Genomic DNA, 27705 nt, shown 5'->3' with positions numbered 1-27705 from the left:
TCCACAAAACTGGAGAAACTCCATGAGTCAACCTAGAGATGAATAACCAGTTAATTTTTAACTAGCAAAGGAAGTTGCTGCCTGAACATTTATTGCCACCCGCCTATTCCTCTCCCTGTCTTCTCCCTCTCTTTCTCTCCTCCCTCTCTATCTATCTTTCTATCTCTCCCTTTTAAGAGTTGCATTCCTTTGTAGCATGCTAGCCAAATAAACAAACAAGCAAGCAAGTGAGCTCCATTCTCTCTCTCCTCTCTCCCCCTGCGCTTCATCTTTGTACATTTCCTTTGACCAGACGCTGTCTGGCTTAGGTGGGGGTTGTCAGCAAAAGCCCAGAGCCAGTTAGCCCTTCACCTCAAGGTTATGGGTGATGTCCAAAGCAATACAGAAGTTCAAAGCCAATAAACAATAGGAGAAAACAGTATGTACTTTCTCTCCTGATTAAGTGTAAGAGAGGAAAATCAACCTCATGCCACATCCTCAAAAAGGTCTTCGGTGGTTTTTTTTAAAAAAAATTAATTTCCACCCCCGCTCGAGAGATTAAGAACGAAAACCACACACAGCCCATCTGGGCCTCACTCACACGAGGAATGCCTCCCCATCCTCTTCCCTTAGGAGTCACCACATAGGAGCCAACACGTTTCAACCAGTATGCTTCATTCTGCCTCTCTATCATTGCGTTTTGGGGATCAGATCCTGCCACAAACATTTCTTAGCACTTAAAGGAGTGTGTTCAGAAACATGGCGCCCGAGATAAACAAGAGCGGACGAGCCCAGAAAAAACCACCAGCTTTTCTAATAGGTTTTACACCTGTGAGCAAATGTATAAAGCCTGTAATCTGCAGTTACATGAAGGAGTGATCCTCACCCCCTCCCACTTCTACAAACCGGTGAAACCTGGCCTCAAGCTCGCTGCAGTCTGCCTACGCATTCATAAATACCAGACATGTTGCACTGCCTTATCCTGAAGGACCAGAAGCAATAGGTGAATGGAATTTCCATGAAAGCATCCCATTCAGGAGCCATGATTCAAACTCTCAGAGCCCAGATCAAGGAATATCCATGAATACAACACAAGGATTAAAAAAAATTATTATTATTATTATTATAAATTTCCCACATGTTTATTTTCGTTGTGCGCCGTACCACTGTATACATGCCACGAAAGACCTTCGCATAGTAAAAGAAACCGTATTTACATATATGACGATACATATCTTCAAACAGTGTTGGAATATAAAGGTATTGCGTTTTGTGAACCGTGTAAAAGAAATCGTGTCCCTTTTCGAAGCTGGTGGTTCTTACAACATTCTAGTCACCTTATCTTTCTTGCACATAATTTTTTTTTTTTAAAAAAAGGACAAACTCGACATTTTCCAAGGAAAAGGACCGTTAAAAAAACATATACCAACCAAAACGGATCATTTAAAAATGTACAAGTCTTGTAAAACACCATTCTCGTATGAAATATACATTCAGATATTCTCGACAGCAAGCGACTTTTACAATAAAACACAATATCCTTTGTAAACTGATATAGACTTTTAAATAGTTCTTTCTTTTAAAATTCGTTGTTCTCTCTCTCTCTATTTCTCACTCTCGCTTTGGTTCCTGCAGGGAAATATACTTCTTTTATATATATTTAAAATAACTCCAGGGAACTCTCCGTTCTTTGATTCTGCCGCCTGAGCGATTAAGTAGGGCTTTCGACACTTAATAGTGAACAAAGAGATCTGAAAACCAATCCACCATATTTACATTGTTTGCCTTCTGCTTGGGCTTCTAAGGGAAAGAAAACGCTAGTTATTTTAATGATCTGATCTCAGTGCATTGCACACATCCAGGGTCCAATTAAGTGTTGTGTGGTATTTGCCAAACTGTCCTTCTCCACAGGTATTTCCTGAAGAAAGTTTGTGAGACAGAAGCCAGAAGCTTCCTTTTACGGTTTCCCCCTTTGGAGCTATTAGATTAGTCTTTCTTTCTCCCTCTCTTTCCACCCCACCGTGCACTTTTATTTATTTGTTTGGTTTTTAATTTTCTTTAAGCATTTAAATAAGAACATAATGATTTGTCTCCAAAGGGATGGCCACTTTTCGACAGTTGTTGTTCATTTTTGTTGGGGTTTTTTAAACGAGAGCTAATGCACGTGGCTATGTGTTTGACTCTTCAGTGATTGTTTCCTTACCATATATGGCGAATTAATACCTGAAATGGTTTCAAAAGGAGACTGTCAAACCTTCCACGCCATAACTCCCTATCAACAGCACGGTTAGACTCAACACTACTACACCTCTACAAACATTTATGATTGGCCTTGCAACTGCTTAATTTTTTTGAACTTGGTCAAGAGGGTAACCGCTCTTGCGGAAGAAGGTTTGTCATTTTAAGGGTCGAGGAGGGGAAGGTGATGGGACGGCGGCTGTGCGTTTAGAGGTTGCGGGGGGCTCCTGTAGGTTTTCTTTTGCAGTAGTCCATCAGGCTCCGGTGCAGCCATGGGTAGCCTTTCAAGCAATGTTCCACAGTAAAACCAAAGTAACATAGTTTTAGAACGACACGAATCCAATAACTCACTCCCCGCTTTTTCACGTGTGAACCCGCGTTGGGATGAGTTGCAGTGTCATAGGTAAGAGGTATAAAATTGCCCTCAGAGCAAAATATGGGGGTGGCGTGTTTGGAAATGCGGGTCCAGGGTGTAAACCGTTTCCAGTTGATATGTCAAGAGCTTTAAGAAGAACTTTTTTTAGGGGGGAGGGAAAAGTAGCGGGAAACCCCGGTTGGTTTACATTTTTATGGGGACGAAAAAAAATATTAGTGTGGTGTTTTTTCCCAGCGTCCTCCGTCACTTTGCACACCTCCTTCTCATAGGTAACCCTGTGGCTTGACCTTGTCATGGGCGAGATCTGAATTTAATCTCATCTTGAAAAACGCTACGAGTTTTTTAAAGTAGTGGATTAGCTGAGTAATATTGTAATCGGTCCCTGTTAATTTTTTTCTCTTTCATTCTTCTGTTTTGAAACCATATTTTTACTTGACGGTCGGTCAAGTTGAGCATTCGGGAGAGCTGGAGGCGTTTCTCTTTGTTTATATAGACACTGAAGAAGAATTCCCTCTCTAATTCTCTAATCTGATATTTGGTGTATGGGCATCTCTTTTTACGGGTGCGTTGTCCACCTGTGGAATGACAAAAATAAAAGGCAGAAGCCATTAAGTCTGGGATCAGATAGGGCTGGGGGACGACTGCAATTCATATTTAATAAAGGGACATTCTTGGGTTGAACCATTGAGAAAAGGCCTGTTTATTAGCTACGTAAAGTTGACGCTCTGTTCCGTTCTGCGGCTGTATTAGCCTGACCTGTATTTGAGGAACATATTTGCATGTATTTGAGGAACATATTTGCATGTAATATTCCAAAATCCCAACATCTTCACTTCGAAGCATCACTTCAGGCAGTACACCTGAGGCGCTATGCTATGAAATTAAAACCCACGGTGTCCAAACGACTGACTCTCTAGTCAGCAGAATGCACAAGATCTAGATGGACATCGCACAAGCAGTCTCCGAATAATACAATGCTTGGCGCGGGAAGGTTAAGAAGGCTGATGGCAGACTCTCTGTGACCTAACCCAGCTGTGACACTGTTCTTGCAACCCAGTTTTGCAACTCAGTTTTAAGAGAGGACATAGGGAGCTTCATCGCTTGTTTCACCCCTGAAGGACATTATGACACCAGGATCTGAGAAGCCAAATGGGCTCCTGTACATTGACCGAGGATTTTTTTTAATCTTAAACTTGGTTTTGCTTTTGTGTGCAGCTTCCTTTTGTTTAAAAATAACAAAACAGTACCCCAGCGCCTTGGACAACCACTAGTTCATTACATCTTATCACTCGCATCTGGGGGGGGGGGTGTTTTAAAATTAACCCCTCTGCTATATTCTCTCAAGTCCTTTCGCTCCTTCATAGCCACACTGGGGTTAATAGCCCCCCTCCTTTAATGTTTAAAGGCTTTTTACATTAAATATTGGTGCTATATTTCCTTGCAAACACACATACAACACGTCCCCATTTGCTGTTACAGCTCATTACAAGGCTATTTTCCTAGGCTTTTGAAGGTGAGGGGGTGAGGAGCAAGAAAAATCTACATTAAAAAAATAAAACCAGGCAGTGACAGGTTGAATAGCAATTGTAAGTAGCAAACTGTTGGGCAGAAGGCAACACATACTTGCCACATTGTCTTAGGAAAATGGCTTCCTTTAGACAAAAAAAGGCCAGCTTTAGGTTAATCTGTTGCTTTAACTATATTGCTACAGTACAGGCAGCTAGTTTTTCTGCTAAACGCTATTCCCGGGCAATCGTTAAAAAACTGGGATGGCTTTGAATCCAAGTTTCTAACTAGGCTTCTGGGGCAACACATGGCTTTTATAAAAAAAAAAATCCAAAAAAAGAGAGAAGAAAAATAATCACAGGATTACATGGATATCAAAGGACTCAGAAATCCCCTTTTGGGTACATTTACAGGCGCAAAACGTGCGTTATTATATTTTCAAGAGTTTGACCACAGAGCCTTTCTCTCCCCAACATCCTCTCTCTCTCTCTTTATTCTTTTTTATGATTTAAGGGGGGGGGGAATTTTCCTTTTTCCCTTTTTTTGTTTTAAAAAGGCATCCATTGGCCGGTGGGTATTTCACGGCCAATTTCAGTCCCCGCCACGTGATCTCTCCTTTTATAACAAAGTTTTGTTGGGGGAAATCTACAGGCCCTTCCATAAACCTTATATGCTTATAAAACAGCATATAAAAATTTAACAGCGGCGGTGCGCTAAGATTTCCAAGTCCGCTTCATAAAAGCGCCAGGGCGCTGCCTTTATACGTACTGGAGCTGCTGGATTTCTCCTCATTGTTGCCGGAAGACGAAGCCGGGCTGCTGCTGCTCTCCGTCCGCCGCCGCCGCTCCTTCTCCTCCGCAGCCGAGGCCGCGGCGCTCGCTGCAGCCGCCGCCGCCGCCGCCGCGGATGCCGCGTCCCTGGCGCAGCTCCCGTCCGAACTTGACGTTGCGCCGACGGCAGCGGCGGCGGCGGCCGGCCCGGGAGCGGCTCCCCCTCCCGGGGGCATCTTCTCGCCGTTCTTCTCGCCTGCATAGTCCGAGTGGCTGTCGGCCGTGCCATAAGCCGTCTCGAAGAACTGGTCGAAAGCCTGCGGGAGCACCCCGTTCCTGCCCACGGTGCTATAGAAATTGGAGGAGACGCTGGCGGCGGCTGCGGCGGCTGCGGCGGCGGTGGCTGTCGTAGCCGGGTGGTGGCCGTGATAGACGGCGGCGGTGTTTTTCCCGAACATCTCGCTCATGCTGGCGGCCGTGTTGGCGGCGGCGGCGGGCAGGCAGTCTCTGTGCATGATCTCCTCGGCCGAGTAGCAATGCGGGAGGTTGTTCCTGTGGTGCCATTTACTAGCCGGATCAATGGCATACTCGCGGAAGGTGACTTCCCGCACGGGTTGGACCTGGGGTAGGTTGGAGGAGTAGGAGTATGTCATGGGGCGAGAAGACGGGGTCTGGGGCAGGAAAGAAGGGAGGCTGGAGAAATCAGGACCCGACACGTAGTACGTGCAACTTGGCAAATACATATTAGACGAGCAAGGGACACGCTCATCAAAATCCATCATTAGGCTACCTCGGGCTCTCCGCATTAGCCGAGCTTAACATGATTCTCTAATGCAGCTGCCTCTTTGAAGCAGATCCGTGAAGTAAGAAATTTGGAGACGTAAAGCTGACGTGGAAATCTATCCCCATCCTTAGCAAGGAGGCGCTGGTCACGTGACCAAATGTTGAAATTGACAAGCTGCGAGTATGGGCCCTCTCTCCCTCCCTCCCTCCCTCCCTCCCTCCCTCCTTCCCTCCTGTCCCCCCCCCCGCTTTTCCCGCCCCCTCCTCTTTTGTAGCCATCTCAGGGGAAGCAACAGATCGTCACTTTTGGTCTTCTGGCTAAAAAGCACGAGATCTAAAGTGCAACTCACGCGGGCCTCGTGGACAGTAAGGAGGACAGAAAAGACTGCTGGCCTCTGTCCGGCTCTCTCTCTCTCTCTCTTTCTTTCTTTCTTTCTTTCTTTCTTTCTTTCTTTCTTTCTTTCTTTCTTTCTCTTTCTTCCTTCCTCGCTCTCTCTCTCGCCCTGCAGCCCTTCTCTTCCCACCCGCGCGCGCAGTCAAGCTATCTTGAGCCTATTAGCCCGCTGAAGTGCCCACGGATCTCTCTCCCTCTCCCCCGCACCATCTCTTCCCTTCCACCCCCACCCCTTTAAAAGCACGTTGAGTCGCTTTCATGAGATGCCGTGTAATCTCCTAATTCTGCCCAGATCTTGGCTTCTGGGAAGCGCTTCTCCGCAAGCGACGGGGTCCTTGGGAAGGGCTCTTCCGGAAGGTACTCGCCAATCCTTGCTGGGGTTTTTGTTTTTCTCTCTCTCCGAAGGCATGGTCGGGGAAGAATGTGCCAGGGCGAAGTCTGTACTGATTTTCATGGTGAATGGATGACATGCTCGCGTTCATGTTCGACTTCCGAAGGCGCTTAAACGCCTTCCTTTCCTACGTACTAACCTCAGAGAGCCTGGGCTGCTTCATCCTAGCTCTGCTCTAGGCATTTCACGGTCTTTTATGCTCCCTTAACAAGGCTTTTCCTCTCCGATCCGCGCGCACACACTCCCTCCCCATCCCCGGCCTCCTCTCGCTTTGAAACCCCAGTTGCTCGATTTTTTTAAAAAAAAAATTTGTCCATTATTACATGCAATGCCAGGACGTCTTTGGATTGCAACCCATCAGGTGGAAGAGCAGCGTGCGACCTAAGGGCAGCTGCCTACCTGAGAAACCCACAGCGAGGTTGGATGAGCCCAAGGCGCGCCCCCCTCCCCATCCTGAAAGGTGTTCCTCGGAAGTAAGTGCCGTTCATTGCAAGGGACTCGTGAGGAGCATTAGAATTCCAGCGGGTGAGCCGCAGCAAGAAAGAATCTTGCGGCACCTCTAAGGCCAACGCGTTTCCACGATGGCACAAACTGGCGTGGACTGGAATCACTTGGTCAGATGCACCAATCCAGACATATATCTGCGAGCAAGAAATATGCAAAATTAGCAGGGATAGGAGGCAGACGAGCCAGGATTTCGGCGGGTCCGAATCTCAGCGTTAACGTTTAACTGCTTAGTGGCTCTATACTGTATAGCACTAACCCCAGTCTACAGAAAGACCTCTTTTTTTAAAGCTTTGACTATAGTCGGAGGAAAGGCGGCCTTATAGAGAGGAAGACTGTATAGAGAAGTGATCAGGGCTGGAAGGCCACTCCACCGATTCAGGATTTAGGCTCATTGAGCTCAGTGGAGCTTACTTCCGAGGAAGCATGCGCAGGAAAAAAAGGCAACTGGCTGTGTGTAGAAGTAGCGTCCACACCCAAGAGTAAAAGGAAACCAGGTGGAAGTGCTGCTGGTGGTGTGTGTCTGTGTGTGGAATAATCCTGCCAAGCGACAGGAAAACCTACAGCAACCATGTCCCACCCTTTCCTATGTGTGCCCTCTTACTATGCTTAATTTTAGGAAGATCCATGTTTTGGCTGGATCTGATTATAGCGGGGGGTGGGGTGGGGAGAACAGAGCTACCACAAGGCCACAGACAACTCACTATGGAATTGGTGTAAAAAGAAAACCCCGCGCACATATCATTCCAGGGGATGTCATGATCTCTTGGGGGTACCTTTTTTAAATTGCTGTTTTACCACCCACCCACCCATGTAACCTCTTTTTTTTTAATACATCAGAAGCTCAAAGTTCTACTGTACATGCTGGAGATCCGGGGATTTGAATGTCAAGATCGATTTGTTTATTTATTGCTGAACTTATCGTAACTGACTCAATAACAAATCTAATCATGTTGGGTCCTGGGAGGGGGAAAAAATCCTCATTATGTATTTTCTCTGCGTTCGATTTAACTGTACGAAGCTGCAAATATCAATAATATCTAGTAATTACTTTGTAGCGGAGTAAACTAATTTATTAACATTAATGTTTATATGCCTTTTACCTCTCTCTTTCTCTGGCTCCCTATTTTCTTTTCTCTCCCCCCTCTTCTTTTTCTTCTTTTTTTACAAGGGTTACCAATCACAAATCAAACGCTTTGGACATATCCCTTTAATGAACTCTTTATTTTGGATCGCTGGAATAACTTTTATGGGCCTTCAACGGTTGTGAGCTGAACTTGAAATTATTAATTAATCTCCCTCCTTGTCGCATTTGCCAAGAGAGTGGATGGAAATAAGAGATAAGCGTGTCATCAAAGGGCTAGTTACAGATTGCTTGGGTCTGTGTGGGACTATAAAACTGTTTTATTTCTTTTCTTTTAGGGGGGGAGGTAAGGTGCAGAAATATGCAACACTGATGCTTGCCAAATTGGCCTTAACGACAGCCTTTTGATTTTATTTTCCCTCCGTCCCGAATAAAACAAGGTACCTGAGAACTGTATCTAGCTTACATTTGTACCATATATACATATGGTAGAAAATACATAATGAAGATCCCCTGCCCCAGGACCCAAACCATATATATTTATGAAAAGATTGCTTGATTCCTTTCCCTTCCAACTGGACAAGAGTGGGTTTCTGAAGGCTCCCCCCTTTTCCTCCCCAGTGATAACAAAGGCGCCACCATTGCCCAGACTCGCTCCGCCTCTCCTGCCTTAGCAAACAACTTTCTTGCACTTGTATGGAGGGTGGGGGGCGGGTGACTTTTACAGGCTCTCATTGAACCCGGCGCGTCTAGGAGAACCGAAAACAGTTCTAGACTGGCCTGGGGTTTTATGGCACTTTTGGCAGTCAACTTCAGCTTGTCTCTGAGCGGACATGCCAGATCCGACCGACTGAAAGCCAGGAGACAGACAACCACCTACACGGATTTCCCCCCCCCTCCCCGCCTCGCTGGTTTCAATAAGTCTGCTGCAGCCTTAGGTGAAAAGGGGGCAGGTTTGGAAGCCCAAGGTTTGTTGTTCGGAAGGACTCCAGGTCCTTTGGGTGACCGAGAGTCTTGCATGTTCAAATCCTTTCAGACAAAGGGGAAATTAAGATGGGGCGGCGAGGAGGATATAGGATGAAGGAAGCCTGTCCAGTTGTCTGCACCTTCAGCCATCTCCTGTCTGGCTTGGGATATTAGTGATGGGTTTTCGTTTTTCGGAAACGAATTAGATACTCGGAGATTTGGGGGCAGTTGCATTTTTGTGCAAAGGAAGAGGTGGCGGTGTGTGTGGTGGAGGAGGGGTGGGGGACACACACTATGCATTGACTCCTGGCAACCGCTTACATTTGTGAAGCCATTAAAGACTATTATGCAAAGGGACAAGACTTAAGGGTGCCGCTAGTCTCAGAATTAGTAGGCACCCAAGGCACACTTATCTCTGCTTTATTTGCTGCTAAGTGATAGGCCGCTAATGTGTGCCTCCAACTCCTCCAAATGGGCCCTCAGTTATGGTGAGCCTGCTGTTAAGGTGGCTATTTTAGGGGCTTAGTTGTTTGCTCTCCTTTTTTTAAAAAAGGCCCCCCTTGAATGCAATATCCGCGACTTCCTCTGCTGACATTCGGAGTAGGAGGAGGGAAAAGGAGCTGAGGATCATCCCCTGAGCCTGCGCCATCCCCACAATTCACCTTGTGCGAAAGCCACGTAGATACCACGGAGGTGTTTAGTTTGGGGTTAGAAACCGAGGGTCTCAATTTAAGGATTTAAGGATTCAGTGCACGTAAGTGGGGGAAATAGGAAAACACATGCGTCCACTAAACGAGGAAGAACGGTTTCCATTCCGGAAGATTATAGGCTTTCTCTTCGTCCTTGTAACGAGCACAAGAAGAAAGATTCGAAATGCTCCCTTTGTTCTCTAAAGACCTCGCTTTATTATATGTTAAATGCCTCTTCGCTTTCTTACCTATAAATTGTCTAGTATGGTTATATGCCAGGCGCCCGACGCTCAGATGTATACGATATTATAGAGAACGGTTGCTTCTTTATGGGTATATATTTGGCAGATGTTTGTGAAAATTCGCTTATCACGTCTTTTTCTTAATGTATAATGTGTTTTGCCATTGGGCCCATGCTGCAGAATTTTATTTTATTTTCAACTTCAGTTCAGATGTACGGCGGTACACGTCGCTGAACTTAAATGGGGTTTAGGTCTGTGGGATTTGTCATGTTACTGTGGGTATATGCCCTCTATTAGCTAGGTAGATTGCATATGGCACCTAAATGGACAATCAGGGGAGATGTTGGTGTGGGGTTGTCGATGCTGCAAGTGACTCCTGGCTTTGAATTTTCCATTACTTAAAACAAAAGCAGCTATGTAAACGAAGTTCCATTGCTGTAAAACCATTTATAAACTATGCTTGTAAATGTATTCTGTCCCATTGGCCAATATTTTCCCTCTATTTGCTGTTCTTCTTAAATGCACACTTGCTGTTATAGAAATGGCCCAGAAATACATAAATAAATTCACAGGGCATGAACCAGATAAAATTAAGCATTTTCATTCTCCCTTATTTCAGTGGTGAGAGATTTTCTCCTGTTCTCTGCCACTCAACTCACTGGGGTTTAGAATCACTTGTACACTGGATCATGTCCCTGGAAGCAATTATTAGGAATATTGAAAAGAAATATATGTTTAAAACAGTAGCTTCGGTTGTATTTCCCTAACAGTGAATGGATATTAACAAAATACAGATTGTGGAGTAAGGTGCTGGTTTTTCTTGCAATTTGCCCTAGAGATACTGGTGTCAGTATTTACTTTAAAAATTAAAGCAAATAAATGCATTTGAAAATGTATTTCTGTTGCCTGATGAGATGGCGCTAACTGATTCCGACCCTATACATATTTGATTAGAAATAAAGTATGGGCCCGATCCTATCTAAAACTGGAAGTCTTTCTTTGACACCGGAAACAATGGCAAGGTTCAAGTTAAGGGTTTTTAGCTGCCATTAGTTTAAGCAAGAAAGATAGACTTTCCTGATTAAGATTATTAGACACCCCAACCCGCCTGTCACTTTCCCTATCTTAAACTGCGTTTGCTTCCAAGCAAGCCCCATCGCTTTCCACGAAATCTGCTTCCAAGTAAGTACCCTTGGAGCTATGAACAGTGTTACATGTGCTTTCAAGATACGAATATACCGCTTACAGACGGCAGTCGTAGATGTGAATTTTCTGCATGCCTTTCGTCCACCTCAGTGCAGCGTTTGTTTCATGATAGCACTCAGCAACAGCTTCTGTGATAGACAGGGCGACTGTACTGTACACTCCATAGCGTTGCGTAAACGTTTGCAAATAAAATTGAGGTATTACTTTAGATGTTGCAGTCGGTGTTTCTGTAACCGACTGGCTGGCCGGAGAAGGAGCCACATATTCATGCTCTTGTGCTTTGCGTGTGCATTCTGGCGTGTACATTTATTTGACCACTCTCCTTCCCCCACTAAATGAAAATATGGGCAGCGCACACAATTACAGGATTCACAAGTCTTCTTTTGAGTCCCAATACATAAAGCGTCCAGATGCAAGGTTCTCAAGGTGTTTAGAGCGGCTAACTTGGTTTGAGAAGAAAAAGCAGCAGCGGGAGAGGTGGAAAGGTCTGCACGTTCCTTAATGGACAAAACACACCCGGTTCATATCCGCGAAATCCCTAACAAATCAGCCATTGCAGAACGTAATAAGCATCAGCCGGTTAAACCACAGCACTGGAATTTATATTTCTAGCATTTTTTCCTTCAAGGTTGCCTCTGGATCTGCCCCAGCAGATCTGCTGCTTCAAGAGAGTAAAACACACGGACACCGCTCTTGTAAATTTCAAATACATAATACCCTCTGACATCCTAATGAGAAGTCCAGCCACGGATTCTGAACCTGGTGGTTTTTCCTAAAGACCGTGAGGTCAATGTCTGGTCTGCAAAGGAGACCATTCCCGTTTATAAACAACCAAAACAACCGCAGGACAACATTTCAAGTTTGACATATTTAGACGTATTGTCACAGGTGATGCCTTGAACTTGACCTTAAGTTTGTTAATCAACAAAATCCACGAAAATAAAACATTTTAATGCAATGATCGTGCTCTGTTTCATTATTTACTTAATGGATGAAAAACCGTTCAATTTCTTTCATTTCTCTATTCCCAACATTGAAAATTTATTTCTTGTTCAAGACTGTATATTTGAGCAAACATTTTTTTATTTCATTATACCTGTTGTACCTTCAGTGATTTCACTAATATTGTTCTTTGGATACAGAAAAGTAATTTGATAAACGGTTATTATTTGAATCACCTGTTAGGTACAATAAGTACAATAACATATATGCTTTTCTAACTCCCCACATGGGAGGTAAAATATATGCTTTTAAACAACTGTAGAATTAGTACGACCTGTTATAACAACATTTTGTTCCAATAAGAAAACGTTTATTATTTTCCCTAAATCACCAAGCGATGACACAAAGCTTCTCATTATTCTGTGCTGCAAACTCACTGTAAAAGCCATTCTTGATAATCGCCATATTCACCTAACATACAATATTTCTCGTCTCCAGAGTTTCTCGGTAGCTTCAGAATACGAACTTCAGATTTTTGAAGGCCTTCAAACAAACAAATTGCCTGCGTTTTTGCAATGCTACTCTGCAATACTGGAGAAAAATGCAAACCACGGACCATTTAAGCTGGAGTAGAAGGGAATAAGACTACTGTATTCTCATTGGGCCTCGTCGTCCCGCAATCCTAGGAGCTTTGACTTGAGACTAAGGTTCCATTCATCTCACTGTAACTTAATTCTGGGTAAACGTGGCTAAGATAGAACTGAATATCATTTTCTCACCACGCTGATTAAATATACATTCGCTGCTCACCGAATACTATTATTATAGGAAGGGGCAGAAAGGAGGAGCATTTATTTCCCGAAGAACCAAAGCAAAGCTGCGTGACTGCAAATATTTAGTATGGCCGTCAGGTCCATTTCTGCACCATTTGCATCGTCTTCACCAGAAAGGAGCATGAACATATTGATAAACAGGTTTAAAACAGGGATTCGGGGAATGGGAAGGAATCTTAACCCCACTGCGGGGTGGGGTGGGGGTTATAGAATACGCTTTTCCCACGGGCGTCAAGCAAGGATGATAGGGAATGGAGGGGTCTACTGGGGGGGGGGCTCTTGTCCCGCTCTGGCCCCGCCTATGCTCTTCTGCATCGTTTGCATCAAGACTGCCTCAGTAATGCCCCGAAAAATAATAATAGCCAGAATAAACTCGTTCGAATGAGCTGCAGGGCCGGAGAAAATAGCTATAGCCCTTTAGCTGCATTGAGGTTGAACTGTATCTGTATCTATCTACACACGCGCACAATTACTTTGGTATCATTTGCATCAATAATGAGAGAGTGGGCGGGAATAACAACAAGCAGAATAAATAGGTTAACAATAAGAGCGCGTATTAATTGCTCTGTAGTGCTCTGGGTTTGAATCGGATTGATAATCCTGTCTTTGCATCAGCAACGAGCGGAAAAATAGCAGCCAGGAGAAATTGGCTAAAAATACACACGGAGGGGCAGCGCCCTCATCTAACATTTCCTCATCCCCGTCCCTATCTCCACACAGCTGTCCACCCTAGTGGGTCTCCTTGTTGCGGTAAACCTTGTTTATATTTAGTCACACGCAAACCATTAACTATAGACCAGGGGAAAAACCAAGGCGTCTTCGATTGCCATCTAAATCTTCCCTGAGGCATCCCTCGCCAAAGTCCAGGGTCGGATAAAAAAGGCTTTTAAACCACGAGGTACCCCCACGAGGATATTTCTGATGTTCCAAATACTCAAAATGGAAGGCGGCTTAAGCAGAACTATAGAAAGCGGGGCTGTTCCCTGTTGTGCCTAGGAATGCTGTCCCAAAGATAAATAATTGTAATAAAAGCTGTATTAATAAATTCAGGCACACATTGCGAAAGCTTCCTATTTGACGGCAAATAGATTTTGGGGCGGCGTGGGGAGAGGGAGGTGGGATTTGCTGAAATTGCACCTCGAATTGTGGCGTGAATAAAATTGTAGGCGAATTGCAGGAAAGAGGGAATGTTGCTTCCCTCTTTCCAGATAATAAACACCAACCAATAAATGGTTTTTTGGGGTGGTGGTGGTAAGGAGGGGGGCGGTTAGTAAAAAGAAATATGTTGGTGCTTTTTCAAATATTATCTATATCTAATCTATATTCATCGATAGACAGATAGATATGAAACGTCAAAGCAGAGGGGTGGTGAAGAAATAACGGCTTTGGGGTGAAGGTGTGGGAATAATACTGCAATACATCCCACAAAAGGAAAGACAGAAACTCATAGAAAGACAATTTAGACTACACCGATCGCAGCCACGCATTCAGCAGCGGCACCAGAAATTTTATGAATACATACATATTCATATTCGCATGGCATTGTCACGGGCGTGGAGATTATCAGAATAATCTTACCCCATTCTCCAAGATCCAGTCTACCGGCGCAAAACATCAAAGAGGAACTGGACCAGCAGGTTTCGGATCTCGCCTCTCAAGCTCCAGATCCACTCGGATGTTAAGGGAGGAGGGAGACCGGGAGAGCCGGTATGCTAATAAAGCTGGATTGACCCCCTCCGGGTTTTGAATCATCCGACGATAGGGAAGCAGAGCCCTTAAGGTTAGTCTGCTTCTCCTCGTTACGAACTTGAGCCAGAACATGCGCCCAAAATCTCACGTTGACTTCTCCTCCTCTCAAATCCCGCTGCTTAAAGTTCCGATGGAGAGGATCAGGCCAACGAAAGTGAGGGAACGAGACTCAAGGGCGGTGGAATCCCATACGTGTCCTCCCCCCACTAGTCCCACCAGAGGGAAAGTCCAAATGTTTTTGATGGCGGGACACCCTGACGTTCCCTCCCCAATTCACCATGGGTCACCGTACAGTAATGACCGTGGTTTGTGCGTTGTAGGACTTGACCTTTACTACGTCGAAGAGGGGCTTTTTCTCTCACTCTGCATGAGGAGATGAGGGAGGGAGGGAGGAGGGAGGGAGGGAGAGGGGGCGGAGGAAAAGATGCGCTCTTCGGGGATCTTTAATCGGAAATCAGAAGCAAGAGCGGCAAAAACCACTGGCTTTTTCCTGCACGCCATATTTGGTCTATTTCGCCAGCGAAAACCAGCCAAGACCGTTTCCTCCCCGGAGCTTGGAGTTTAAGAATTAAACGTATGCAACGCAGGAATGGGTGTGTGTGTGTGTGGAAATATCCAGGAAAGACTTCTGCTTCGCTACAAAACTAAAACGAAACGAACTCTATCCTCGTCAATAGATTAGAAACATCCACTTTCATTATTGACGCGCCTTTCCCCTTCCTCCCCCCGCCCCCACCTATCATAAAACAACCAGTGGGGTCTTTGGGAGGGAAGGAAGGAGGGAGAGAATCCAGGAGCAAACTGTGTGTGTGTGTGTGTGTGTGTGTGTGTGTGTGTGTGCGTGCGCAGGCGAGGGGAGGGTGTTAAAGAGATAGCGACACAATTTATCTCGGACCTTCAGAGATAGCTCGAGCTCCATTCAAATCTGCGGGACAATCTTTCAGTACCGCAGAATGAGCGGCTGGAAACTATTATCCACGATTCTGCTTTTCCCCTGTGCCTAAGAGGCTCTCCCCCTCCGCGCACTGCTCAGGAAGCCCGTGTTTTCCATTTGTCCGGATCCAACAGACTAGGTCTCTTTAGGTCTTCCTCACGTTAAAAAAATAGTTACTCGTCTCCATTTGCAGAGGGATTAAGATACTGAAACGTATTTCAGTTAACACACACTGATGCCTTTTAAAAAACCAAATATTTTAAAACACCCACTGACATTTAACTTTCATTTACAGTTGGGCCCTAAAATAGTTGCCCGATATATATATTTCTAGAAATCTAAGTCTTTTCCTGGATAGCACAAGCTATTTATATCCCAATCATTGCAATCCGAAGCACTAAGCGTTTGGTGTTTTGAAACGGAAGTATGTTCGAGGGGAGAAATGGCCTAAGTTATAGACTCGCAGTATTACTTTAATTCTGATTAGGAAACACACTGCTGTCAAATTTTATTTCCTGTTGAGAAAAACACATTTGTTGCTGCCAGCAGTTTGAGAGGTTAGAATGCGGATTATATTCTGGAGTCCTATATATATTCCTTCTACTTTAGGTGATTATGTAGGAGCTTGCAGTTGAACGTGATGCACCTCTAATTTTCCCAGGATTGGCACCATCTGAGTTTACAGTTAATCTTACTTCGCCGTTCCCTACCGCCATTAAAAGTCAATATGCATAAACGCTAATCGTTTCCCCACATTACTGTTTTTCCTAGTTAGGGACAAAGTTTAATACCCAAGGTGGTTAGGAATGTTTCCGTTTTAGAGGAAGAAGAAAAGGGGTGGGTGTGGAGCGCAGTATATACTCACAGACACACACCCCCATGCTAAACGCAGGGAAGGGAAGCTTCTTAAAACTAGATTGGTGTGCTAAACCCGTTTGCTTTGAGAAGTAACAGAGATTTTCTTATTGAAATTAATACAAAAAACAACAAAAAACATCCTGGTGTTTCTATGGCAGAATGAAGGAGGACAAGTGGAAGGGTCCACGTTAGCGCCAGGCTCTTTGGAAAGGCACGAATGCTGCGTGGGAACTCGCCGCGAACTCAAGGCAGGCATTCGTAGTGGCGGACGCATTTCATTAGTGATAGATGTTCTTATAAAGCAGATATTACGCATATATTTCAGAACGAAGGCGGCAGATGGGGAGAGGGGGGGAAATGTGACCCAACAGCAATTTGTAACCTGGAAATATATGTGCCAACAGTTTAGGGGTAAATGAAGGCCATAAATAACAGGCACCACACCCTACCGGAACATCTAGGCATTCCTATTACTGAAGCAAAAGAGAATGAATGAGGGGATTTAATGGATGCAAAACGAATAAGAAAATGGAAGTTCATTCTTCAAGCACAGTTTATCAAGCGGCCTGGTCTCTCCAATCTTGATACAATATAATAGAACATTGCATCTCAGGCTGAAATCGTATCTACGCTAAGTGTTAGCTCCGTTGAACGCAGTGGGGTTTACTTCCGAGTAGACACATACATTTATAAATAAGAGTGTTGCGGGTCTCATCGTAATCCAGTATACAGTCATAGATTGTGAGGACAAGGCAGAGCAAGGTGGGATTGTTATTGGTCTTGAGGTGGACCCAGTCCACTGAACCTACAGTAGCAGGATTTAGCCCCATTTCCCACCTAAGGCTGAGATCCTAAAAATCAGTGACCGGGGAGTCATATCTCTCGCAACCATTTGGAATTACTCCCAAGTCAATGTTTTTAGAGCCACGGTGTAAATCTGAGTAAGTCTAAGCAGCCTGTTTAAATGGGCGGTGGATTTGTGCAAAATGAACCATTTCCCCTTGGCCTGAATTTCATGGTATGTCTGAGAAATCGCTGGAGATTATACACATCAGAATATGATTTCCTTAACAAATACGCGCGTGAAATGTTAAGTTGAAGCACTAATAAAATCTAGCCCTGAAATCGGAAGCTTCTTGAGCTATTTTAATCAAGCGAGAAACCCGGGGAAGTTCATGGAAGAATACCAGAATCCGAAATATTTCATATGGAAATTAAGCACGTTTGGAATAACAGAATTTGCTCCTTAACAAACAATTTTAGGATCGGGGGTGCAAATCTACTAATATCCCATATATGCGTTTTAGGAGGCTCAGAATTTAAACTATAATGCGGCTAGTTATCGAGGAACTTAAATTTCGAAATTCAGGGTCCGCATCCGAAGGGTTCTGATTTGTTATCGTGACCTTTTGTAGAGAATTCACCATGCACCGCACAGCCTGCGTCCGATTTTATTCCCCTGCATTTCTCAGGGATGAGGTTGACAATGACTGCAGCCGAGAAGAGGAGAAAATATCACATGGGCTGCGTTTCCTTTTTTAAAAAGTCATTTTGCGAGGTGAGGGAGAAAAGGATAACAAACCCTCTTTATTCGCCCATGGCTGAATTTCCAGGGTGTCGCAGACTCGCAGTCGAACTCAGAAAACGTGATGACCAGAGACCAGCTGGCTGACTGAGCTTCTTACGCATTTTACTTCCCATGGAGGCATTTTGCAATGGCTTCCCAACGGGCCCAGGAACGCACAAGCCTTCTTGGGATTGTTAGTTGGGGCGCGGGAGGGAAGAACAATACTCCGTTGGATACAAATACCCTTTTGGCCACGCAATTGCTCATGCTGCAGCTACTACTACTTTTACTACTACTGCCACCACCATTCCCAATATTATTGCAACATTCGTCTATATTTAGAATTAAGGCCGAAGGAGTCCTGGTTTGGGACTAGAAATGTACACGGATATCTTAAAAAATAATTTAAAAAATAACTCAGTCTGCAATTAGCAGGAATGTTGTGCTTTCAAAACAGGAGAACTCATTTTCAGTCTGCACTCGTCTTAGTTAATCAGAGGAGATTTCACACGGAGTAGATGTAAAAAGAGGTTTTTGTCTCACTCCATCCCTCTTGCTGATATTTTTAAGAAAACTGAAGTTACCTCTGTGTGTAGGTGCCAACCTACAATGCGAATGTTTAGAGTATACGATGGCTCCTGCCTGGGTGCAGAATTGGAAGGATTTTTACTGTTGTTGTTGCTTCAGTTATATATATCGCTCTGTGTGTATATCACATTAAAGAGCATTGCATTTATTGGTTTAACGTGGCATGGGTAAACTTTAAAAGCAAAGTGCCAAAGTATGTAGCAGATGGATTCTCAACTCAGTTATCTCCAACGAGTTCGTGTAGCAGTCCCACTGAACTCCTACGGATTAAATCTGGGTTCCTTGTCTTGATTTGGAAGACGATATTGGTTATATAATTGTTAAGAATGTTCTCAGAAGTGCACGACTGCACCTCTTGAGTATATCCACAGGCACAGATTTATGCATATTTTGGCATTTTCGTTCCATACAATGCACATATATTCCCATACCTGAAATAAGTGTTTTGAATAATAGTTTACGCATTTCCATACATGATATACAAGCTGCATTAACAAAAGATGCTCACATTGGTTTGCGTATTGCAGAATGCACGGGATCCACCTGTAATCCAAGCATACGTTAGCATACATTTATGTGCCACTAAATGCCATACACTCACACGCCAAATTACACACGTGTAAACTAATAATATGTGCCATCATGTTCTCCAATTAATTGTCTAGTCACATTTTTTGGTGAGGCTTTAATCACTATTTTTAATTATTGGAACGTCCGGGAACTTATTTGAAAACACTCAGAATTGTACCTAACGCCACAGCCTATATAATAAATAGTAAAGAGTGAGGTCAGTAGGGAAAGCAACTTGGAAACTAGGGTCCAGAATTTAAGAGAGGTAACTGGGCGATATTGTATTATCCAACCCAATCTGTGCCCTCAGTGTCCTCGGGCAGTGGTAGATCATCTGAACTCCTACATTGGGATTCTTTCCAAGAGGATAAGGACAGTGGGGCACCTAGCCCCGCGAAGGTCAGGGAGTTTGACCACAGACTTCAAGGGAAGCCAAAATCCCTATTCGCATTGTTCAAGGAAGATGAGTTCTGACGTGCAGCGGGCAAGCTGAGACTGAGGCGCACTTTCCAAGGTCACAGCTCTTAACATGCAATTAGTATGCAGGAAACAAGTAGCGAATTACTTTCCCAGCAGCGCCGCAAAGTTCGCAACTCTTGCCCTTTCCCTATCCTGGATAGTTCCAGGTGTGGAGAGCCCGTCAAGGCGTCTAGCATCCATCGCTAAAGTCACCCAGAAGCCCCCTAAGTCCTCACTAACGCCATATAAACACTCTCTGTAAAAGCAAAAAAATGCTCTGTATATTAGGAAACAAATTCCGGTTGCTGTTTTGAAAATGCCCTTCCACAGAACCAAAACATCAGTTTATTTATACTTGCATCCCCCTTATTCTCAGTTTAAAGATAGCCGGTTTTCGCTTGCATAAGATCTCTGTTGTCTGAGAGTTTTAGCTCCGTCCGTCTTCAAAGTAAAGCAGTGAACTTGGACCTCATTGGGAAGGGAAGGACCAACCTATCTGAGCATCTCAGTCTCAGTAGCTTGAGAACTGAGGTGGCAGGAGGCCTTAAGAAAAGATTTTTGGAGAGGCTCATTATGGGATTGCCAGAGATTTCTGCCAGATACATTAAAATAGCCTTTCAATTCAATTCATTCATTCATTCATTCTATATTTCACCGAGCAAAAAAAAAAAAAAAGAGTCCACAATAAAATCCTTCAAACAGTTCCTTTTTCTAGGAGATCATTTCGCGTTCTGAAATACTACCTGAAGGTATTAACAATTTATACTGTATTAAGAAGACCACTTTACTGGGTTGTTGGCCGTGCTCAGTTGTCCCATTAAAATTAAGGGCCATGAATAACTTAGGCACATTAATTTCAATGGATTTACTCTTAGTAAAACTTATTGGGTACCACCCACTGTCCCAGAGAGTCACTTCAAATAGCTAAAAAAAAAATGAAAGAAAGAAAAGGTCATGTGATATCTTAAAGACTAATACATTTATTGAGCCTTGGAGGACCCCCTGAAGACGAGCAAAAGTGAAATATACATTGGTAGTTATGTAATCTCCTACAGGACGTGTATGCGTATGTGTATATGTGCGCACATATGCGAACATACGCGCATGGATGTACATGCACACATGAGCGTAGCCAATAAAATTCAATAAAAATACATAGCAAACTAAGGTTCTGGCCCCCCACAAAGGACTCCCCCCTAACAAAAGGCCTGCCCTCCCTATCAAAAATACGCCCAAGCATGCAGACACATTTCCCCCTGCCTATCACAGAAAGAGAGTCCTTCCTTTGTAGCACGTTAAAGGCGAACAGATTTATGGCGGCATTCATATGCACACTCGTGCACATCCATATATCTCGACTGGTGGCGGAGAGATAGACCTACGAGTCCTGACGTTTCTGAAAAGATCGAAGACGTAGCCAATACCTCAGGGTCGCCTGTGATAAGTTACGATCAGTGGACAAAGTATTAGCGTTTATTTATTATGTCTTTATATATGTAAGGAGCCGCCCAGAGTGGCTGGAGAAACCCAGTCAGATGGGCGGGGTACAAATAATAAATTATTATTATTAATATTATTATTCGCCTTAAAAGTTGCCTGACCGCTCTAATTAGGGTGGCGAACAGGCAGCAAAGAGCTCTTGGAGATATATATATAAACAAAATTCAAGGCGCTCTCAGGAGCCAACGCCCAGTCAAGGAAGAAACGTCTTAATATGTACTGGTCTCCGAGACAAGCCCAAGAGACGGGGATGTGAAATGAGCCGTAGACTAATGCCGCCCGGTGTGTTTTCCTGCATCCTGACTACTTCGGCTGACGCCCGCCTGGTGAAGCAGGCGCCAGGTGACAGGCCTCGCTGGGTTTCCATCCTTAGCAGCAGTGCCGACAAAGCCGAAGTGGAAACACGAGGTGGCGCCCTTCATCTACTAATCCAGAAGAAGGCTATTCATGAGCTGTCAAAAGTCAAAGTCACAAATTGTCTTTTCTCCACCCCCCCCATCAAGGTCAAGGTTTAAGGCCTTCCTAGTCCTGTCATTTCAACAAATACCAAAACCTCTCTCTCTCCTTGCTCCCCCCACCCCCAAAAAAACTCTTAACCGGTCCTGCCAATAAACCTTAAATATGACACTCTTGCATTTGTGGTCTCTAACAACTGTTTTTCATTCTGGAAGGGGTGCTCCGGCTCAACGTTTATATCTCTCGCCCCCCCCTTCAGAATACCTGACTCTTTAACCTTACTGAAACATTTATAGTTTAGTTATCACGCATTCGCTTTCTGGGCTAGGTAATTTACGGGGAAAATATGGACCATATCAGCAATTTAGGAGAAAACATTAGGCCTGCAGGATAAGTACATTCGTCCTGAAATTCACGTATATGTATATATCAGAGGGAGCGAAATAAAGGAGGGTTTAAGCAGGCTTTATTACAGTGACTATTTTTTATTAACAGTATTAACACTAGTATCTATCTACAGCTCTTAGATTTTCATTTTCAGTAAAAATATAAAAAAACAAAAAACAAACCAAGGGTGCACCAATACATTTTCACAGTGTGCTGATTAAAAAAAAAAATATTTACAAGATAGCCTCTCCTTGTGAAGGGGGGGGGGATAATAATGTGCTGGTTGAAGTTGCAGACTGATTTGTTTCAAGGGGTGAAAGTGCTGTAAAATGAATTCCTATACTTACTAATGCAGCCTGATAACTGAAAACGAAGAAGGAAAAATGTCTACTTACTCATAGTTCAAACTATAGAATATAGAAATCAAGATATCTCTGGGAAGCAAAATATATTTTCATTATCAGGTCCTTTAAGATTGTTTCTCTTAGAAAGGGATTTCTGTTACATCACAATTATAACTCTCATGTCTCTGTTTCTCTCCAAGTTTGGAAAACAGTCATTTATGGGATTTACACCATTTGTTACTTGATTAATGTCGCTGATACTGAAAAGCTATAGAGTCCCTTTACAAATCTCTGGAGTATTCTATTATCACTGAGTTTAGGGATCAAGAAATGAGCGATTGGAAAGTAAATCAATTTTCTTTTTGGTAAGGTTCCCCTTTTTACACCCGGTAGTTTAGACTGGTTTTAATTTCTTTTCAAGGTTCATCCTTCATTTCTGCTGTCTTTGGTACTTAGTACCTTCCTCCAGAAAGAAAATAAAACAGAAAACACAAAAGGCATTGCTTTAACATACAGTAATTGTACAACCCCACCCACCCCCGTGTTTACCTGAGCAACCATTCAAACATGCTTTTGGGAAGCAACGCAAGAAATTGGATCGCAAAGTGTGTGCGTGTGTGTGTGCGCGCGCGTGTGTGTTTTTTTAAAAAGCCATCTTTCAGATTACAGTCCTAAATAGTGTCCTACAACAGTCACAGTAATACTTACACGCTTTTCTCGACAAAATGTTTATCTTTCTTAACTGAAATATTTCTGGATTGGGCATTTGGGCTCTCAGACTCAGTCACTGAAATGGCCTCTTCTGGATTTCGGGAGCACTGACAAGTCTTAAAGCATTTCTCAAGAACCCATACTTTCTCTCTCTCTTTCTCGCTCTCTCCAAAAGCCATAATTCCAAAGAGACAGAGAGTTCTGGTGAAAGAAGAGGTTCATTGTCTTTTCTTATTTTCTTATTACTTATTATTTACTTATTATTATTATTATAATCTGGACCAAAAAAATATAGAGAAAGAGAGTTGGTTTTTTAGGCCTCTGGGCAGCTGCGCTTTCATTTAATCCGTTAACTCGTCGTCTTCAATTTGTTGATGACTTTTTTTTCTTTCACCCTTCTGTTTTGGAACCAGATTGTGACCTGCCTCTCTGAGAGGTTCGTGGTGGCCGATATCCTTCTGCGCTTGTCCTTGGTAATGAATTTATTTGTAGCATATTCCCTTTCCAGTTCCTTTAACTGAACTTTGGTGTAAGGCACTCTCTTCTTTCGCCCACGCCGGTAGGAGTTGGCATCCGAAGGGTGCGAAACCACGTCTAGAATAATAATAATAATAAAAGGAAAAAATCAAAACAGGAAGGCGGGCATTAGCATTATTACGACCATCAACTGATATCAGTTTATTACTCTTCACCATGCCTTCCCCCTTCACGCAGTGACAAGCTAAAATGGACTGTAATCAACAGGCCTGCCTTGGCTCCTAAGTCATCGCCCAGAAATGCGGGCTTTGCTTTTCTGCTGCTAGCAAGCGCTTCGCTGCAAGCTCTTTTCCCTGTGACACCAAAAGACTGTAGGAAAATTATACGCAGTTATAATAACCGATGAAGCGTGCGAGCTGAAGCCTCGGTGGAAAATTCTTGTTAACCGGGAAGACTTGATGCCCCTTGGCAGACTGGTTCAAGCCGATTCGCTCCTCGGAAATAAATATATAAACAAACAAATCGTGCATATGTTCTAGAATCTAGATCCAGCAGAGCTGAGGTACCCGAAACTTAGTTCTGGTACCGCTGAAGAAGGGGAGGGGGTGCGGAGAAGCGGAGACTGATGGTCGAAATAATTTGGAAGCAGAGCAGTCAGAACGAGTAACAATCTCCTGACTTGAAGCTAGACAGCTACTAGTACAGTATTGCAGCTTCTAGTACTTCTCTGGTGCAGTAGCAATATATATACACACACACATACAGTATATATTGCTAAAGCCGCTGGTCGTAGAGGAATAATCTGACTAAGGGAGTTCATGCTTCACCAGGAAGGCTTTATGTTAATCAGAAGGCTAGTAATGGAGCAAGTAAAAAACAACAACACTCTAAGTTTTATTATATAGCCCAAACCGAGGAACTAAACTGGGTGGTAGCGGCGTAAGAAATGGCAACAGTGGCACTAAGGAAGAGGGGACTTAATCATCATAATCAAATTACTTATGAGAGGCTTGATCTAACGAGTATTGGGAGAGTATGAATAAGAGGACAAACGCTACAATATTATAAGTATTATTATAATTTATGCTAGTTGGGTTGGTGATGTTGCAAAAGAGGTAAATATTAATATACCAGTAAACCAGACATCTTCCCTATTTTGGCTGGATAGACGGAGAAAGAAGCAGGAACGCGCTTGGTGAGAGAGATGATCGCAAAGCAACAATCGGATCTTTCATGCATTACTCGCAAGTAAACCCTACTGTTTTCTATAGATTCAAACACACGCACTCTCTCCCTGTGAAAGTTAAGAACAAATGGCTCATATATAGGTAACCACGTTGTAGAAGGTAAGAGACTGGCAATAAACACAACTCTCACTTCTACCACGATGATTGGTGGGACAGCCAAGTAAATCGCTAGTCTTCTCAGAGCAAGGGGCTGACCCTGCTGTGAGCGAAATAACCAAGAGGGCACTATGAGAAGTACGGATAGGTGCAGAGCCATCCTGGGCGCGTCTGCTCGGACAGAAACCCTCCTGAGCTGAAGGGGACTCACTCCCAGATCAGTGTGGATTTGCAGCCTAACTGGGGCGAATTCTGTCTCTTAAGGGAAGCGACCATATTGTTGCTAATAAGTGAGGGGTGATGGTGGAGGCTTAGGAGGAGAACGGGCGTTGTTAATTCTACTGGGGCAAGGCAGACAGTGAGGCACTAAGTAAGCATACTCCGGAGTAGAAAAGAAGGGTCATGCAGGTGCATTACCCGGGAGAGTGGATTTCCAGAGGTGGGGCGGCTGGTTCTGTTCCTTGGGGCAGTAGACCTGCCCATTCCAGCCATTGGTGATAGCCCAGGGCTGGTAGCCTTCCATGGGCAGCATCGAGTCGTGCCTGGGCTCCCCGGGGCCTCCGATGGTGGGCACCACGGGCATATCCAGGTAGCCCGGTACTGGCTGGTAGGGTCCGGCGGCGTAGCCCTGGTAGAAGGCGAATTCCTTGGCTCGGGAGGTGAAGTCCTCTCCGGCGGCGCCTACCGACGTGTCCATGTACTTGTCGGCGAAGGAGGCGGCGGGCTGCGCGCACGACTTGAGCGCGGCGTTGTGGTGGCTCATGCGGCACGGGAAGTAGCCGCTGCCGAAGTAGCCATAGGGCAGCGCGGCCGGCCCCGACGAGCTCTGCACGGCGGCCGAGCAGGGGCTGCACTGCTTGACAGATGCCCCGGGCTCCGCCATGCCCGCGGCGGCGGGCGCCTCGCTCGACGTGTAGGCGGCGGCGCTGCCCGGGGCGGCGAGCGAGGCTGGGTGAGCCATCAGGTTCCGGCACTGGTTGGCCGCGGCGAAGTTGGTGCCTGCGGCCGCCGCCGCCGCCGCGTGGAAACCGGCTTCCATGTTCTTGTTGATCTCCTCCAGGCTGTTGTCGTAGAGGAACATGACGGGCTCGATCCAGCGGGGATGGAGGAGCACGGAGGCTGTCATAGCCCGATCCGCATTGAGACTAGTGGCTCTTTTTTAAAAGCCCCAAAGACTGAAAAAAGAGATACTAAATCTCCCAGACTTGACCAGGGCTGACGCGCCAGTGTCGCGCCACGACGGCGCTCATTGGACCGCCCTCCCCCACGTGATATGCAAAGCAGCTGATAAACATCTGAGGAATAAAGGGCAGATAATTAAATAATGGCCTAATCGCGCCACGGCTTGGAATGCCAGCGGCGGACGGCACTCGCCCGCGCGCGCGGCCGCCCCTTCCACTCACGACTTTGCGTGGCGAGGGAGGCGCCAACGCGGGTGCAAAGGAAGAGCAGGTATTTCGCCTCCCTCCCCACCCCCCGCTCTGCAAAGTGTGGATTTCTTCCCTCTCCCCCTCCCCCTCCACTCCCTCTAGCACATTGCCTCTAGGAAATTATTTCAACAGGCTCTCACTCCACGGTCTTAATGTCAAAGCCTTCTGACTTTCTGTATTTTTCTTGCTCATCAACTGGTGGTTGGTGGTGTGTGTGTGGGGGGGGGGTTTGGTTTTGGCTTTTCCTGGAGAACGTACCGCCCTCCCCTCCCCCTCACTCCCTCACTAGACTTAAACTCGTATTTTCTCGTGTCATAGGACTGCAAACTGCTTGTACCATTACGAGGTCAAAACACCTCTTTCTAAAACCACAACGCCTGTCAACGCCGGGTATTTCACATCTTCTCCTGACCAGTCCAGATACACACACACACACACACACACACACACACACACACACACACATATGTGCATTTTGAATGATATCACTCCTCCTTTGGACAAATACATCTGAAAAAGAGGGGCAGAATCCAGAACGTAGGCAGCAGATTTGCCACGGCAGGGTGTGGAAGAGAAAGAGTTAAGCAGACCTCAGAAATGAATCAGCCCTCCCTGTATTATTTGTTATTGCAACAATAAAACGCGCAGCCTACAATTTTTTGCATGAATCATCCCCGACCATAAAAATATTGCGTGGGATTATTTATTGTCAAAGAGTGACCATAGGGACTCCCCCCTTATCATCGTTAATAGCAAACCCTTTGCACCGAAACGCTCTGCGTAAGCACATGCACCAACACGGAAAGCCACTATGTCAATAAAAGGGCACTTCCTTGGAGTATTTTATATTAATTAATTATTATTAATTAATTAATAAATTAATAATTTATTGTTATTATCATTGTCACATACTCTATAACGAGTATATGTTATGCAGACACGACTGCTTAAGGATTTATATGCATTCTGCAAAACGCAAGTACTGTAGAAGTTAATTCATGGTAATATAATCACGCGAGAGAGTGGGGATTTGAGACTTACTGACCTCCGACCGCAATGAAGGGAGTAAATATGTCTTTGTAAACAAAAGCAAAAGCAAGGAAAAACAAAACAAAACCAAAAACCCACCACACCCAAACCTCTGTCTGCTTGTTTGATGCACGCTTGACAGGTATTTATGAACTATTGTGCGAGCGGCTGGGGCTTGCAACATTGTTTTCGCTGCAGTGCTACAAGGATGGAATTCTAAATCGTGCATTGTTTGGAGAGACTCCCAGTCCCTTGTATGTAGGAAGGAACAGATCTGTCAGTTCGCCTGCCCGTCCCCCAGTCTGCCCTGCCCTGGCCCTTTTCGCTGAGAATGGCATGCGACAGAGGGGACTCTTGTCACCGGACAATATTTCAGCGAATTCTCTTAATTGTAACCAAT

At 44.7% G+C, this 27705-nt stretch overlaps 2 protein-coding genes across 2 annotated transcripts; both read right to left on the bottom strand.

Moving 5' to 3' along the window:
- Nucleotides 1–1117: 1117 nt before the first annotated feature.
- Nucleotides 1118–5844, bottom strand: HOXA11 (homeobox A11). The gene is made up of 2 exons (XM_082193536.1): nt 4868–5844; nt 1118–3168 (listed from the first exon to the last, which is right to left on the bottom strand). Exons 1-2 carry the CDS (start codon nt 5673–5675, stop codon nt 2936–2938), a joined length of 1041 nt encoding a protein of 346 aa, XP_082049662.1. The 5' UTR covers nt 5676–5844; the 3' UTR covers nt 1118–2935.
- A 16195-nt stretch (nt 5845–22039) lies between these two features.
- On the bottom strand, nt 22040–26010 carry HOXA13 (homeobox A13). Its single transcript, XM_082193836.1, has 2 exons — nt 25264–26010; nt 22040–23620 (listed from the first exon to the last, which is right to left on the bottom strand). Exons 1-2 carry the CDS (start codon nt 25970–25972, stop codon nt 23376–23378), a joined length of 954 nt encoding a protein of 317 aa, XP_082049962.1. The 5' UTR covers nt 25973–26010; the 3' UTR covers nt 22040–23375.
- Nucleotides 26011–27705: the final 1695 nt, after the last annotated feature.

This window comes from Podarcis vaucheri (assembly GCF_965113315.1).
Source record: "Podarcis vaucheri genome assembly, chromosome: 12".
NCBI classification, from domain to species: domain Eukaryota; kingdom Metazoa; phylum Chordata; class Lepidosauria; order Squamata; family Lacertidae; genus Podarcis; species Podarcis vaucheri.
Note: the sequence above shows the minus strand (reverse complement) of the source record. Positions and strands in the feature narration are given on the sequence as shown.

What these genes read in the sequence shown, in the direction of transcription:
- HOXA11 (XM_082193536.1), bottom strand. Translation starts at nt 5,675, where the DNA reads ATGCGGAGAGCCCGAGGTAGCCTAATGATGGATTTTGATGAGCGTGTC. An exon ending in GGAGAAATCCAGCAGCTCCA is followed by an intron (nt 3,169 to 4,867) that starts GTACGTATAAAG and finishes GTCATTCCACAG; the next exon opens with GTGGACAACGCACCCGTAAA.
- HOXA13 (XM_082193836.1), bottom strand. Translation starts at nt 25,972, where the DNA reads ATGACAGCCTCCGTGCTCCTCCATCCCCGCTGGATCGAGCCCGTCATG. An exon ending in CTGGAAATCCACTCTCCCGG is followed by an intron (nt 23,621 to 25,263) that starts GTAATGCACCTG and finishes TTATTATTCTAG; the next exon opens with ACGTGGTTTCGCACCCTTCG.